Source organism: Pistacia vera, unplaced genomic scaffold (genome assembly GCF_008641045.1).
Source record: "Pistacia vera cultivar Batoury unplaced genomic scaffold, PisVer_v2 Contig351, whole genome shotgun sequence".
Lineage (NCBI taxonomy): Eukaryota > Viridiplantae > Streptophyta > Magnoliopsida > Sapindales > Anacardiaceae > Pistacia > Pistacia vera.
The window spans coordinates 160190-177447 of record NW_022196170.1 but is presented as its reverse complement, the minus strand read 5'-3'; the positions used below and the strand labels follow the sequence as shown (position 1 = coordinate 177447).

Genomic DNA, 17258 nt, shown 5'->3' with positions numbered 1-17258 from the left:
CGGAAAATGCCAGATCTACGGCCAGATCTGGCCGTCGAGGCCGAAAAGTTGTCAGAAAATCGCGTTATGACACAGACCCATCTGATCTGTGTCGTAACACGTCGATCTGGTATTTTTCGGCTAGATCAGTGGAGGATCTGGCTGGAAAAGGCCAGATCTGGCTGTCGAGGCCGAAAAAGTCTAGACGTAGATCTGGCCTTTTCCGGCCAGATCGACGTGTTACGACACAGATCCAATGGGTCTGTGTCGTAACACAATTTTCCAGCCAGATTCCGGCGGTGGTGGCCAGAATCTGGCACTGCAGGTGGTGGGGATGTTTTTGTTATTTTATAAAATTTTTATATATTGGGGTATTTAGACAAATTAGCAAACCTAGGGGGTTTCTTAGAAATTTTTAAATTTATAAAAACCGAAAATATTAAACTTTCAAGGGCATTTTAGTCTTTTCACTATTGTCAAACGAAAATCAGTAACAGAACCTGACGGAAGGTACCTATTTATCGTTTCAAAACCTTTTGGGTACCAACTTGTCGTTTAGGCAAACCTTGGGTATGTGTAAGTCGTTCTGCCTTTGGAAATATTGAACTAACATATTATTGAACCCTCACCTATAAGCTTAAGACAAAAGTCTATTGACCTAATATAGTATTTCACGTATCGTAAACTATGCATTGGTCCTACGTAATGCTTTTAAATTTAGAACATAAAAAAGATTTCAAGGATATCTATTTTTTTGCCTAACTTTCTTTTTTATGTTCTCCACTACTCAATTCGGTCACTTGTTAAACAACAGCTAAAAATTTAATAAAAGAAATTTGACCCAGCTAATTTATTATTATCATCACCCAAGTCTAATTTAAAATTATCCTACCTAAAATTAAAGGCTTTGACACCCTTAGCTATCCCAAGAAATTATAGGGGGACAATTATNGATTGGTATTAAGCTTTTGATGAACTTGATATTGTTTCTTCTTCTGTGTCTATTTGTAAGAAGTCATGTAGTTTAAATTTATTTCGCCAGTCCTCTCCTACTTTGTTAATCCATGAAACAAGCACTACCATGCAGAGAGGGTGTATTATGCCCTAACTTCACAACTGAGGTGGCATTACCATGTGAATTGGCAGTCCACATACCATCATCCTCAGAGGCATGTCAGGATATTAAAATTAATATTTCTGCTTAAAAACATATAATAATTATATATAAAAATTAAGCAAGAAAAAGATGTTCATTTAACCTTTATTTTTTTTCTCCTTACAATTACCATGTAATTAGTCCCATTACTTTATCGGGCCACCTATAACCCTTGAATCAGAATAAAAAAAATTAACCTGAGGGTTGAAATTGATACCTCTAATTAATGTTGATTTGTAAAATATGATGGTTAAAAATAAGAACATGACACGTGGAATTAGCCCAACCACTGGAACAAATTGACTTTTTGATGAGCCTTATGCTAGGATAAGCCTACTTTTGCATAACACTAGATTAAAGCTTCGAATGCTGCAAGGAAATATGTGAATCTTATTCTAAATTACAATACTTATACACAAACTAACTTTAAAAAAACAGTTTATTATAATTAATGCTAAAAACATAATATTATTATAAAATAAATATTTAAACTAACTAATTGAATACATGTACCTCTTTTTTTTGTACTTGTTGAATGGTTCTATTAAGCTCATTCCCTTCAATCTCTACTTCCATTATTGTGTGCCAATCATAATATTCAAACCAATCATCAGAGCTCTTATAATTGACTTTGTATAACTTTGGTGTGCTTAAAATTCCTTGAGAGAAAGACTTCATATTGGGACAATCTCCTATATTTAACTTTTCCAAAGATGGGAAATTGAAAGAGTAATTTCCGGAACAAAAGCATGTAAGATCTTTTAAACCTAGAAGTGACAACTCCTTCAAATTATCAAAAACAATTTCAATACTCGATGTTGCATCTCCTTCTCCATCATTTTTAACTATTTCAATCAACATTCCACAATCCTCTACGCTCATTGCTCTCAATTGCTTCAAGTTTCTAGCTGTTGAAGGTGTTATTAACTTCATCATGTTTCTAATTTCACGTAGACATAGAACTTCAAGATTTGGAAGATTTGGAAAGAATAGCTCTTTGTATTGAATAGATCCAAATAGTTTGAGCTTTTTTAGATTTTCAAATCTTTGAAGGAGTCCAAGTGGAATATTTGTTGAGTGATCATATTTGATCTCAAGAGCTTTAGATTGACTATTCCATATAATCTTTTTCGAGCCATTTGTTATATTAAATACCTCCAAATCATGGTTGATCTACAAATCCATCATAAAACAAAATCCAATTAGCTTTTTAATTATATACATAAAACAAAAGTTTAGTTATTGGTTCAAAAGTCATAGGCCAAACCCAATCAAATTTTGACAAATCAACTACAATCTATTTTAAAACTAGTAAATTATATTTTATTAATATTTTAAAACCATTTAAATCAATATTAAAATTGTGCCATTCCAAAACTATTTTTGTAAACTACACCGAAGTGTCAGAAACCCAATCACTGTATTTTTTTTTTGTTTTTTTTTTTGTTTTTTTTGACATTAATTTTGGAAATAAAAATAGAAACCATGCTTTTTCCAATGAATTGTAATTTTTATTTAAATGGAATTTAGAGTTATTCCTTCAAGGGCTCACCATGAATCAAATTTGTGAGCAATATTTCCATTTACTGTTGATTTTTACCAATTTACACCCCCTTGGAAACCACAAAAGCTAAGCCAGCCGCCACATAAACTTTGAAAAACTACAAGTATACACCTCCTCCTATTGATATGCTTAAATTTTATTTGCTTTAGCTACAATCTAAATGGAACACGACTGCAGATAACAAATCGTAAGCCACAAATCAACATGCCCTGTGTGCGCAAACTTAGCATTGCAGACATGATATGTGGCTATGACTTCAACCCCATAATTGCAAACTGGCGATTATTGGTTTTTTTGTTAGCCTGTAGGCACCCTAGCACTAAACCCCTTTTCAATTATTTTATTTTTTTCCTTGTTTACATTTTGTTTAAGTTATTTACGAAATTTATAATGTAGTTATTTTATTTTTTTAACAGTTATTAGAACAATAATAATTATGATTCTTAAAAAGTTTGTTTTTTTTTTTCACAAAAATTTCTATTTATTTAACTTTCAAATTTAGACGTTACTTTTAGCATGGTTTTACCACGACTTTTTGAAAAAGTATTTTGCGCAATTTTGTACAGATTTTTTACTGTTTAGTTTTTATAACGGTTATTTCTAATTTCCTTCTATTTGTAAGTATTCTTGTTTAATTTTTCTTTTGTTGCAAATGGCCCAATTTTTCTTTTGTGGACTTCAGTGGACTTTGGACATTTACTTTTCCATTTTTATTAAAGCCCTTGCTAAGCAATTAATTAAAAAATGTGTGCCTATAAACATTTTCCAATAATTGTGATAATTTGAAAAGAGAACTTCGGTTACCATATTTTATGGAAGTTTTTTACCTACTATAATTGGGATTCAAAAAAATTTTTTATTATATTTTTTCATTACTCCTTTGGCCACCCACCAAATCATTTTTAAAATACATTTTTTGAATTTATGATACCTGTTTAGGAGCTTTTTTTTCAAAGTTTTGCAAACTTTTTGTAATAATTTCTTCAATATAAAATGAATCACTTTTGATAAACAAATTTCTAGTAAAAGAAAATTTCACTGTTTTTCTAGAATTATATTGGATGATTTATTTATTTTTTTATTTTTTTAAATCTAGTACGTGAATGAGTTAAATAATAGTCCTGAAGCAAAATTGTTCAAATTTAAAACCATAATTTTTCAAATTTTTTTTCCAGGAAAATCGAGATGTTTAAGAATTTCTATAATTAAAGTTTTTGAAATAAATGTAATAATATGAAGTAAGTTAATTTTCTTTTTCAATAAAGAAATAAATAAAAGATGCATACCTTTCGCCAAGAAGAGAGATTTTGGCTCGAAATATGAAGTTCACCCTCGCTCCCCATCTCTTGGAAGCTCATATTTTTGAAGTGAACTTCTTACAGTCTCTTACACCAATTCTTTTAACATTGGCCATTAGAAGTATGTATTTCCAAGATAGAAATTGCAAGTTTGGTAGGTTTTGAAGCTTCAATAAGGTTATATGTCGGAAAGACAAAATTGATAACCTACATTTGCCACCTCCTCTTTTGCCAATCTCTTCTCTAAACTTTACAATCCCAATCATTAGTTTTGGGTGGTGGAGACTTTTGGCTATGGAAGATGGAACATGCTATTTTATTGTTTCGCAATTCCACAAGAACAAGTGTGTCCAATTTTGATAGAAGGAAATTGGATGTTGGTTTGTAGGAAATCTCTGTAGAATTGAGCTTTGAATGTCCATAACCTTCATTCAGAGAAATGTCCTACAGTAAAAGTTAATAGTTGTTTCAATAATAAAGTAATTAAAAATATAATTATTGTTTATGATATTTTAGAAAAATGTGTCTTTTTGTAACTTAATAATTTTCTCAAAGGCCTAGGCCCAAAGTAAAACAAATACTAATATAATAATGTCATCCCGAACCTACAATCGTTTTTTATTCAACTAAGGTCAATACTTAAAATTGTTTTCTTGTCTTCTTAGTGTATGCACTTGTATGGATAACTAACAAAAACTCTTCATCTACTTATTACTTGCAGTCTTGTAGCTAAAATAAATATAATATTATAAAATATATATAAAAAATTGCAAAAATAAGTAAATATTAAACTAATTATTTTAACATACCTGTTTCTTGTATTCTCCTTGTATTCTTTTATTAAGATCATTCCCCTCATTTCTCTACCTTCCTTTATTTTCTCCAACATTCGGTTAGTCCTTATCCAGCCTTCATAATTGACTTTGGTATAACTTTGGTTTACTTAAGATTCCTTGAGAGAAAGTTTCATATTGGGGCATTCTCCTATAGTTAACTCTTCCAAAGATGGGCAATTGAAGAGTAATTCCCCCCCGGAAGACAAAAACATATGAGAGTGTTTCTAACATTCTAAATAACAACTTCTTCAAATTTTCAAAACAAATCAGTACCATGTGCTCCTTGCCCTCATTTTCTACTATTTTCTGTCACCATTTCACATCCCTCTACTCTCAATTCTCTCAACTGCACCAAGCTCCTAGTCGTTGAAGGTGTCATAACGTTATCAACTTTCTGCAATGACTTACATCCAAAACTTTAAGATTCTGGAGAAGAGCAAAGGATGGTCCTAAAGTGATATGCATATTCCTCATCCTTCCACGTGAGAAAAATTCTTTGTATTCACCAAGTTAGTTAAGCACTTCCAAATTTTTGCAAATCTTCTGAAAGGAGCCCCAAGGGAAATATTGTGTGAACTCATTACTTTCGATTCTCAAGAGTGTGATTTTTAATTGACTTTGCCATTTTAATTCTGTTCCCCCGCCTCATTTGTTAAAGACAAATCTTCCAAATTAGAGTTGATCTACAAATCCATTGAAACAAAAATCTAATTAGCTTTTTAATCATTATTCGAATAATGTAAAAATCTATGGCTGGTAAACAATACCCAAATTCATTATAAATGAAGATTCATGGATCTTCAAAAGTAACGAATTAGATGATTGGTGAGAGAGAAGAATATGAAAAAGTGTTAAATCTCTTTTTGAAGGAAAATCTTAAAAAGTTAATTAATTTGATAATGTCACAGTCACGTCACCCCATGGTTTATGTGAGTCTCCTTGACATTATATCATTTTAAAGATTTGCTTCTTCTCTTATGTTTGTTGGATTCTTTTAGATTTTGGGTTTGTGAATTGGGCCTGAGCCCATTTTGTTCCATCCATACTTAATCACCTTCCACTATTCTGGTTTCTTCATTACTGCTTCAGTTACAATTTCCAAGTTTTTCTTTATATTTTAAACATAGAACCATTGAAATTGGTTTAAATTAATTGTGAGAAGGACAAAGGGTAATTGCATATGATTCTTTAATTTACTGGTCAAATTAATTTCATAAAAGACACTACTATCCTATGAAAACTAAACATGATCTAAACAAACTTGTCTTTTCATGACATGTATAGAAAAAAGGAGTCCATTTTTGTCATTCTCCCTATTATTATATGGGTGTTTATGTCTTATAATTTTCTCTCTTAAATTTAATGTTAACTAACGTAATTTTGTCCTTTTTAAACTGATATTAAATAATTTTAAATTTGTGATCTGGTTTTCAATCATAAGAAGGATTACTTGTTAGACACTTTTTTAGTAAAAATAAAGCGACCATTATTAATTGAGGGATAATGTATTAAGAAACTATAAGCAAAAGAAGATAAGTTCCAAATAGTTTTAAAAAAGGATAAAATGTTATTAGAGATTATTAGATTTAACATTTTGTAAGGTATAATTCTATACAACTTTAAAATATTTTTAGTTGAAAAGTAAATTTATATAAAATAATAATAATTAAAAGATTTATTATTTTTATAATAATTTAAAAAAAAAAAAAAAGTAAATTAAGCAGGGGCCTTGGCCAGCCGCGCACCACTTGCAAGGCCAGCCATGTTGTGAGAGGAGGGATTTGGCAGCTGCAAATTGTGAGTTGAATGACTTTGGTTTTGGGGAAGTCATTAATCAGTTGATAATATCTATATCTTCTCCAATACAAACTTAAAATATTAATAACAAAAGGTTGTCCTCCAATTGATAATATCCGAAAATAAAATCATACTGATAATTTCTAGTAAACTTTTGATAATTTATAGAATTATATTGGATGATTTTAACATAGTACTTTAATGAGTTTAATTGACAAGACTCCAGTAACAAAATTGTCCAAATCCAACTAACCATTAATTTATATTTCTTTTTACTAAATTATTGTTAAAAACAAAAAGATGTTAAAAGTCACATTATTAAGTTCTAATTTATGTAATATATATAAAACAAAGGTTTTTTTCTTTTTAAATAAAGAAGTAAACAAGAGATTCGTACCTTATGCTCCAAGTAGAGGGATTTTGGCTCTGAAATATGAAATGATTTTTCTTGGAATCTTAGATATTTTGAAGTGAATTTTTCACAATCCTTGATCATCAATGTTTTTAACATCGGCAATTCACAAGTATGTATCCCAGGATAGAAAGCTGTAAGTTTTGGTAAACAATGAAGCCTCAAATAGGTAACCTGCAGAAAGGCAAAATTAACAACAGCTTTTGGTCTTTCTTCTTCCGCAACAATCTCCTCTAAAACCTTACAATACTCTATCTCAAGGTGTTGTAGATTCCGAAGGCTTTTGGCAATGGAAGAGGCAATGGAAGATGGAAACACATATTTTATTTTTTGACAACTCCTCAAGATAAAGCGTGTTAAATTTTGATAGGAGGAAGAATAAAGTTTTGGAAATTGGTTGTCCCAAATCTTTCCAGAACTAATATTCTTCAATTCCAAGGCCATCAAATTGGTGAAAATAACCTGCAATCAAAGTCAATTGTTGTTTCAATATTTACGAACTCATATGAGATAAATTTAAAAAAGAAATAATTGATTCTTATGAATTTATAGATGACATGCCTTGAATATTTAAAATGTGTTTTTTTAGTCTCTAATAATTTTCATCATGGAATCAAGCATGAATTAATTAAATCAATTCAACAAAAATTAAGAGAAGTATTTACTAGTGAAATTTAACTGAAAATGTAAATCACCAAAATAAAAGGCAAAAAGAGAAGCACAAACAAATCAATACCCCAACAATATGTTAACAAATGAGAAAAAACATAAGAGAAGAAAAACACAATTGGGCCTAAGCCCATTTTGTTCCATCCATACTCAATCACCTTCCACTATTCTTGTTTCTTCATTACTGCTTCAGTTACACTTTCCAAGTTTTTCTTTATATTTTAAATATAGAACCATAGAAATTGGTTTAAATTAACTGTGAGAAGGACAAAGGGTAATTGCATATGATTCTTTAATTTACTGGTCAAATTAATTTCATAAAAGACACTACCATCCTATGAAAACTAAACATATTTTAAACAAACTTGTCTTTTTATGGCGTGTATAGAAAAAAAGAGTCCATTTTTGTCATTCTCCCGATTATTATATGGGTGTTTATGTCTTATAATTTTCTCTCTTAAATTTACTGGTAACTAATGTAATTTTGTCCTTTTTAAACTAATATTAAATAATTTTGAATTTGTGATCTTGTTTCCAATCATAAGAAGGGTCACTTGTTACACTTTTTTAGTAAAAATAAAGAGACCGTTATCAATTGAGGGATAATGTACATAGAAACTATAAGAAAAAGAAGACAAGTTCCAAATAGTTTTAAAAAGGGCTAAAATGTTATTAGAGATTATTAGATTTAACATTTTGTAAGGGTATAATTCTATACAACTTTAAAATATTTTTAGTTGAAAAGTAAATTTATATAAAACAATAATAATTAAAAGATTTATTATTTTTATATAATGCCATATAATCCCTTTCCCACCATTCCGTAATTCAAGTATCTCCAAATTGTGATTGATCTACAGATCCATCAAAAACAAAATCCAATTAGCTTTTTAATTATATATTTAAAACAAAAGTTTAGTTATTGGCTCAAAAGTCATAGGCCAAACCCAAAAGTTTAGCTTTTTTTGAAGTTTTTCTAGTTTTATCTTCTATTTTTGAAATATTCTTGTTTAATCTTTCCTTTTGGTATGAAATGTCAGTTTTAACTCATATGAAAAAAAAAAAAAAATCGATTCTTATGGATTTATAGATGACATGCCATTAATATTTACGATGTGTTTTTTGGTCTCTAATAAATTTCATCATGGAATCAAGCATGAATGAATGAAATCAATTCAATAGAAATTACGCAGTATAGAGATTGAAAGAGAAGTATTTACTTATGAAATTTAACTGAAAACGTAAATTACCAGAAAAAATGCAAAAAGAGAAGAACAAACAAATCAATACCACAACTATGCATAAACAAATGAGAAAAAAGTATAAGAGAAGAAAATAAGAATATATATAATAGACAAGTACAAGAGGTCATAGTCAATCAAACCTTTTCATTAAGAAGAGTGACAAACTCATCCTCCAAGTTGATATGTATGCCAAGATAGAAAGCTATAAGTTTTGGTAAATTCTCAAGCTTCAAATAGGTAACTTGTGGAAATGCAAAATTAACAGCTTTTGCTCCTTCTTCTTTTGCAACAATATCCTCTAAAACCTCACAATCCTTTATCTCAAGGTGCTGTAGAGTCTGGAGGCTTTTGGCAATGGAAGATGGAAACACATATTTTATTTTTCCACATCTCTCCAAGATAAAGCGTGTCAAATTCTGATAGGAGGAAGACATAAATGTTGGAAATTTGTTGTCCCAAATCTTTCCATGACTAATATTCCTCAATTCCAAGGCCATCAAATTGGTGAAAACAACCTGCAATCAAAGTACTTGCTGTTTCAATTTTACGAACTCATGTGAGATAAATTTAAAAAAGAAATAATTGATTCTTATGGATTTATAGATGACATGCCATTAATATTTACGATGTGTTTTTTTTGTCTCTAATAAATTTCATCATGGAATCAAGCATGAATTAATGAAACCAATTCGACCTAAATTACGCAGTATCGAGATTGAAAGAGAAGTATTTACTAGTGAAATTTAACTGAATATGTAAATTACCATAAAAAAAGCACAAAAAAGAGAAGAAACAAATCAATATGATAACTATGTGTTAACAAATGCGAAAAGGCATAAGAGAAAAAAATAAGAATATATATAATAGACAAGTACAAGAGGTTATAGTCAATCAAACCTTTTCATTAAGAAGTGGCGTGAGAGTGACAAAATCATTAAAACTGAGAATGACAGAACCATAAAAATTGCCCTCAACATCTGAAAAATTGGCTAAGCGTAAGAGTTTAACATTTCTGATTCCTCGTAATTCTTCTAAGCAGATGGTAGAATTAAGTTTCAATTCGAACATCCTCGAACCCTCATCTTTGTTATATCCTATAAAACGTTCGAACCACTCACCTCCTACTGATATTTTGTACCTTTTAAGCTCTTTGGAAAAGAAGTCTTTAGGCAATACCTTATTATCTTTAATATCTAATTCTAAACTAGCCAATTCAGACAAGAGCTTCAATTCCTCGAGTAATTCAACCTTCCACTGAATAGAGCATCTCTTTATATACAATTCTTCCAGTCGGGATAATTTTGATATCACATTTGGCACAATAACTTCTAATCGCCAACAATTGCTTAAATCCAATAACCTTAGTTGAGTCAATTGACCCAATTCTGTTGGCAATTCGTTGATAGATGAATTTCGCAAGCTAAGAACTTTTAGCTTCTTTAGCTTTCCAATAATAGCAACATCTTTAATGTTGCTACCACTTAAACACAAAGTTTGAAGGTTTATCAGAAGATCAAGTGACGATGGCAACATCGATTGCTGCATTCTATATAAAATAAAAACTTTGAGCTTTGGCATCACCGTGAAAAAATCCTCTGGGATTTTGAAAGAAGAACCCCATATAGTGGTCATATAGAAATATTCAAGATTTGGACAATCCAGATCATTAGGCCATAACTTACTAATAACTGTACTACTATCAGTTAAGGAGATTTTAGTGCATTTCTTGAGCTTATCTGTATCCTTCCATTCCCTTTCAACATCATTTCTCCCTGTAAATACATGGTGGTCTGTATATGAAACTATAACAGCAACAGCACGGACAACATCATGCATAGATAATTGTTCGCTTGTGAAACCGTCAGTTAACAAACAAGAGTCTTTCAAGTCGCGAACCAATGTATCTAATCTATCCCTTGCTTCTTCCATTTTCAGGTTAGCTCCTTCAAGTATATCCAATCCCACAATATGTATGAAAAAGTCTGAAATGGAAGTATTATTTTCCATTAGACTAGAAATTAAAAAAGTTTTCTTGAGCTCATCATCTCTTAAATATTTGTAACTCAAGGCGATCTTCATGTATTCCTTTTCCAGTAATCCTGTGAACTTTGTCGGTGAAGGCGCTTTTAATTCTCTCAAGGCAACTTTCCAATCAGATGGACGACGCTGGCTCTTTAATGCTTTTGCTATAGTACAAATGACAATAGGCAAGCCTCCACATTCCTTACATACATCTTGTGGCAAAGAATTCAATTCACAAGTTGGAATTTCACCACCTACACAGGAAGCTAGGATTATACTAATTGCATTGTCTCTTTATATGCTTTGGATTTAAAAACAAGAAAAGTTCCAAGTGTTGTTATTTTCCCTCTAGCCATCGTATTTGATTGTTTTCTAAATAAAACCATAAAAAAAAATTGAAAATAAAAATAAACTACACTTAATTCCGAATAGTACTCCTTTCCACTCTTCATCTCTAAAATCGTCTTATCAAGAGCTTTAAGACAGTTTTTATAATAGGAGTTGCACTAAGCACTACAATTAACTAATGATATCTATTAAAAATAATTCAAATATAAAGAATTAGTCTAAAACATATATCTTAATGAATATACTTTAAATTTCATATTCATCTTTTTAAAAAGAAGTGTAACAAATTTCAAAATAGAAGATTGAAGATGTAGAAATCGGAATAGAAATTAAGAGGATCTAAGGTGTGACAACATCTTAAAAGCAAAACAGTGCCATTTATTAGTACATGAAATTTGACTTTTCAAGTTTAAAAATTTACATTATTAAATTTATATTATGTACACTATTATATGGTTGTGTAATTATATAGAGACAAAATACGGTTATTAGATTTAAAAAAATAAAAAGGTAGATTAAATATGAATAAGTTGCACTAAAAAGATAAAACAAGATTTAATATTTGAAACTACCTTTCTAACCCTTTATATTTTATATAAAAGGGACAGTTAAGTCTTTCCTTTTTTTGCAACGTTTTCAAGGGCAAATATGGGATTCCATTACTATATCATTGTTAGATGTCAAAAGTTATAATAACTAATTAACGTCAGGGTTTTCTTTTGTTATTTAGAATAATACAAGGGGATTTTTATAATTTGCTTTAATCTTGGAGGATGACTAAAACCCAAAAATTAAATTATTACAAAATAAAATATTAGAAAAATTAAAAAGATCCCGTACCCCACTTTCCTCGGCCAAACCCCACTTAGCAGCCCAAACCGTGGGCAAGCCGCAACCAAATCCCCACCCCCAAAGAGTGTAGGTGATTTGTATGATAACTTTTTTATTTTTCTTTCACCTTTTTTTCCTCAAATTTCTTAAAGAAAAATATATGATTTTGGTAGGATGATTAGAAATTTGCTGATTATAATTATATGGTTATAACTGTTAATGGTGGTGATTGGTTTGAAAAGTGGTAGCAGTTATGTCGTATGTTCTGAAGGTGGTTGTGATTTTTAAAGAGATGGTAGTGAAGAGGCAGTGGTGATGTTTTGGGTATTGACTTTTTTCTAAACAAGAAAATTTCTAAATGTTGTTATTTTCCCTCTAGCAATCTTCTTAGACTTTTTTCTAAACAGACCATAAAAAATATTTGAAAATAAAAATAAAATGCACTAAATTCCAAATAAAATTCTTTTCCACTCTTCATCTCTAAAATCATAGAAATACATTTGTCTTATCAAGAACTTTAAGACCATATTTATAGAAAAGAAAAATAAATGATGAGAAATGGGGAAATGTAAAATAAAGCTGCCAAGTCAATTCTCATTACTGTGAATTTAGGCTGAAAATAATAAAACTAATTCAAATATTAATGAATATACTTTAAATTTAAGTCAGAAAGTAATGTTTAGGTCCATAAATTATTCCCTGTTGACGGACAGCCATTATAAAACCTTGAAAAACTCGAGTGAAGGGCAGAGAAGTATTTACATAGTGTATTAATTAAGATAAATAAAACCCTAGAAATCTTATTCCTAACCCATTCACTCTTTCTTATCGCCACACCTCCACCCCTATTCCCATTAAACCCATCTTCTTCCTCAGAAAACTCAGCGACACCTGGGGTGGTTTTTTTATGCATCAATTTTGGCTAGGGAGGTTGTTTTAAACCTGGGTGGTGGTGTTGTTGATCTTGTGAAGTTGATTTGATTGGTCATCTGGTTTTGTTGTGGCTGATGTGGTGGTGGTGGTTTAAGGGGTGGTGGTCTGTGGTGTGGCTGCAATGGGGATGTGTTGTGCTGTGGGTGCAATGGAGATATGCTGTGGTGTGCGTGTAATGGAAGTGTCCTGCACTTTGTGTGTTGTGGTGCTCCGCTGGAGGCCAATGGGTGCGGCAATGGTCATCATCTGATTTGCTGTGGTTGTTGTGGTGGTGGTCTAAAGGGTGGGCTGTGGTGTGGGTGCAATGGCGATGGTTGTGTTGTGGATGCAATGGCGATGGCTCTGGTGTGGATGAAATGGAGGAGATGGCAATAATTTGGAGGTGCGGTGGTGGTGCACGGGGAGGCTATGGGTGTGACAGAGGTTGTCAGTCGCTACCGTAGGGGTGGGTGAGGTTTGTAACTACTGGGTTTTAGCAGGAGTGGAGGTTACGAAATTAAAAATGAGAAAGAACAAAAAAAGTTAATTGAATTATTTTTCAAAAGAATCAGATTAAAAAATGAATAAAAAGAAAAAGAAAAAAAATACGGTTATTAGATTAAAATATAAATGAGTTACACTCAATCCCAGCCAAACCCCACCCAGCAGCTCCAACCTCTTCCCAACCAAAGAGTGTAGGTGATTTGTATGATAACCTTTTTCTTTTTATGATTCTGGGTTTATAATTATATGATTGTGGCTATTAATGGTGGTGGTGGTGGTGGTGGGTGGGTTTGAAAAAGCGGCGGTAGTGATGTCGTATGTATGGAAGGTTGTTATTTTTTAAGAGAGGGTAGTGAAGAGGCAGTGGTGATAGGTTGTTTTCTTGTAAGTGATGGTCGTTGGTTGGGGTGGTTGACAGTGGCGACAGACTTGTGCTGTCGTGGCAACCTGTGGTTGATATATGATAAGGACCTAACTGATACTTTCTATTTTTACTGGACCCAATGAATTAGGCCAAACCTCATGGACCAAAATGGATTTGCCTCGGGAAAAATAAATACAGGTTTTGCTAAGAGATTAGTTAGAAAGATCAGTTCAAATAAAATGAGACTAGCTTGTAATTAGAAAATAGCCCTATGTTAGAATTGTTTCTGCATATGGAAATTAAACATAGAAATTTAATTAGAGCATAAACAAAACTAATGTCAAATGAATTTTCCCAAAAAAATAATTAAATTAAATTATATTTCTTTTTTTTAATGAGAGGTTACGAAGATTAGTCAATTTTGCCCCTAGGTTAGCACTACTATTCTATCAACGGAGTAATTATAGAGATTTTGAAAAAATTTCATGTTATTACTACTTTTAACTTTTTATTTATTCATGTCAAACCATAACACAAATTTTATGTGTTATCAAATTAAAATGAGTTATAATAATTACCTGCCATTTTCTGGAATAGACTCCAAGCTTCTTCTTCATTTAAAATGCCCATCCCCAAATTTTTTGTAGAACCCATCTTCTCCAACACATCAACGTTTCTTGTTGTCATCAATATTTTATTTCTTCCACGATCAGCTAGAGAAGGAATTCCTACAATCTTCAAATCTAGCTCTACCCAAATATTATCTATGATTAAAAGGATATTCCTCTTCTCCATTCTTGAGTATAACTTGCTTGCTCTTTGACTCCCATCTTCCATTGCATCTTCGAATTTGAGACATAACTTGTTTGCAATAACTGTTTGAATTTTTTTTGTATCTGGAGTTTCTGTTACCTGCAAAACAGAGAATCACAAAATATAATAATAAAAATAAAATCTTAAACAAATATCTGTGTTTTTTTTTTTTTTAAAAAAGATATTCATCTATTAAAAAAAATAACCTAATAACAAAGTAAACCTTAAAAGATAAATTCAGCTAAGATATATAAAATTATAAATAAAATAACGAAAAAAAGGATTTCTTCATAAAAAAGGAACTATCGAATGCTTTTTTCTTGTTAATTATAATAAACGTCCTTATATAGAAGACTCAAGTCTAATTAATTTCACTCAAATAAAATTAATGACATAAATTAAATACTAATAATTATCACTCTAAATAAATATCTGAATGTAATAAAGTGAAACCCCTTAGTTTAAACATTACCTCAACAAAAACAATCTCATCGAAGAGCTTATCGTTGTCGGCTTTCCTACCGATTTCCTGCACAAGAGTGGTCTTGCCTAGACCACCCATCCCATAAACACCCATCATGTAGATTTCCTCATCTTGTAAAGCATCCCATACATTCTTCACAGTGGAGTTTCTTGATTCGAACGCCAAATAATCTTCATTAGATCTAAGCCATATCTCCTTGTGAATCGTAGGATGGGAAACTTTCTTGAAACTTATTTCTTGCTGCAGGAGTGGATCAATATTGTCCTCCATTAATTCGGATGCTGCCTTGCTATTTTGGTAGCGGCTCAAACAGTCAGTGCCAATTGAACTTTGGTTTTCAATCAACTCCTCTGCCTTAACAATGACAGAGTCAACATCATCTAGCCACTTTTTCACATTCTCTTCAATCACTTCCAAATTGTTTTTAGCCTCCTCAACCCGACGCTGCACTTTGCTTCTTGCATTCGTCAGCTTCAAAACATCATCTTGGAGCTTATCAAAGTTCTTCTCGTAGTTGCACAAGTACATAAATTGATTCCCAATCACACCTCCAAAGCAACTCCCAACTTTATAAATTACTTGCAAAATGCAACTTACAACCATTTTTTTAACCTTTTTCAGTGGTATCTGAAGGGATGAGAGAGGTTTCTGAGTGAAAGTGTGTTTTAGTGATTTCTGATAGATTGAGAGAGAGAAGAAAACTGAAGAAGAAGAAGAAGAAGAAGAAGAGATAACAGTGGATATCAATCAATTTCTGACTCTCTGGAGACCCACCACTTGAGCATCTATAAAAATCCAAAAGATTGAAAGGAGGAAGAAAAGACGAGGCGAAGAAAGCACTTAGAGTACTGCTTTCCAGCTGGAGTGCCAAGATGTTGCTCAGACTTACCAAATTGAAAATGTAAAATTTGTAACATGCATGAGCTTTATTTTCCGTATACCAAACGCGTTTATTATATGATTGTGAGTTTTTGTTAGGTCAAATTTAATTGAAAAGTGCATATTACTTCGCAGAGACTATTTTAACCTTGTTTTATGTGAAATTACAAAATATCATCCATTAACTATTAAGATTCACAATAAGACCATACTTACAATTTTTTTATACAATCTTGAGATAGCAGCTCCTGATTAGTTAATTTGTATTTAGGTAAACAAAAGCTACTGCAAACTGACCAATCGTGAACTGTCATATCAAGATTATATGAAAAAATTGTAAGCGTAGTGTTAGTTCTAAGATTTATGCTAACATAACTATTTAAAAAGTAAATTCAAAGAACCACTAAATTTTACAGGTCAATTGATTGTCTTCTCTATGGTTTTGGTCTAATGACACAATTATTTTTTATTAACAAAATTATCCCTCAACTTGACAGACAGTTAATGTGAAATTAACAAGTAGAGGATATATCTGACTTTTTAGTACTAATCAAAACCTTGTATTAATTATTCTTATTTATAAATTTATGTTTAATTCCTTAGACCAAATCTCACAAAATCAATTACTTGAAAAACCAAAATCTGTGCAAAACATATAAAAGTCACAGAGCAATCGTGGTGGATACGGCTCATGTGAAATTCATCAAAAACTGAAGCAACGCAATCGGTTACCGGAGCAGAATTGACAGGAGTCATATCTCCGTTAGCCACCAGGCACCAGGAATATTCACAGCTTTGAAATAGTCTTTTGGAGCTTTTAAATGGATTAAAAGTATTAGAAGACTTATGAACCAAGCCAAAAACATTCCTTTCTCCNTTGATCGTTATCTTATTGACAGTTCGACTGTCAATACACATTCTGCATGAGTCATCTTTCTTGGGTACTGTAAGTGTGGGCATTACACACAGACTCATACCCTCCTTGATAACTCCCTTAACAAGTAATTCTTGAACTTGCTTCTTAAGCTCGTCGTGCTCTTTAGGACTCATACAATAAGCAGCCTTGTTAGGAATGGTCGCTTCTAGCACAAATTCAATACAATGTTGGACGTTGTGCATTGGCGGCAAACCTGGTGGCATCTTCTT

The 17258-nt window shown here is 31.5% G+C and overlaps 1 protein-coding gene across 1 annotated transcript; it reads right to left on the bottom strand.

The window, feature by feature from the left end:
* Positions 1-9089: 9089 nt before the first annotated feature.
* LOC116139460 (probable disease resistance protein At4g27220) lies at positions 9090-15836 on the bottom strand. The gene is made up of 4 exons (XM_031425128.1): positions 15222-15836; positions 14515-14848; positions 9853-11231; positions 9090-9470 (listed from the first exon to the last, which is right to left on the bottom strand). Exons 1-4 carry the CDS (start codon positions 15834-15836, stop codon positions 9090-9092), a joined length of 2709 nt encoding a protein of 902 aa, XP_031280988.1.
* Between the last annotated feature and the right edge of the window lie 1422 nt (positions 15837-17258).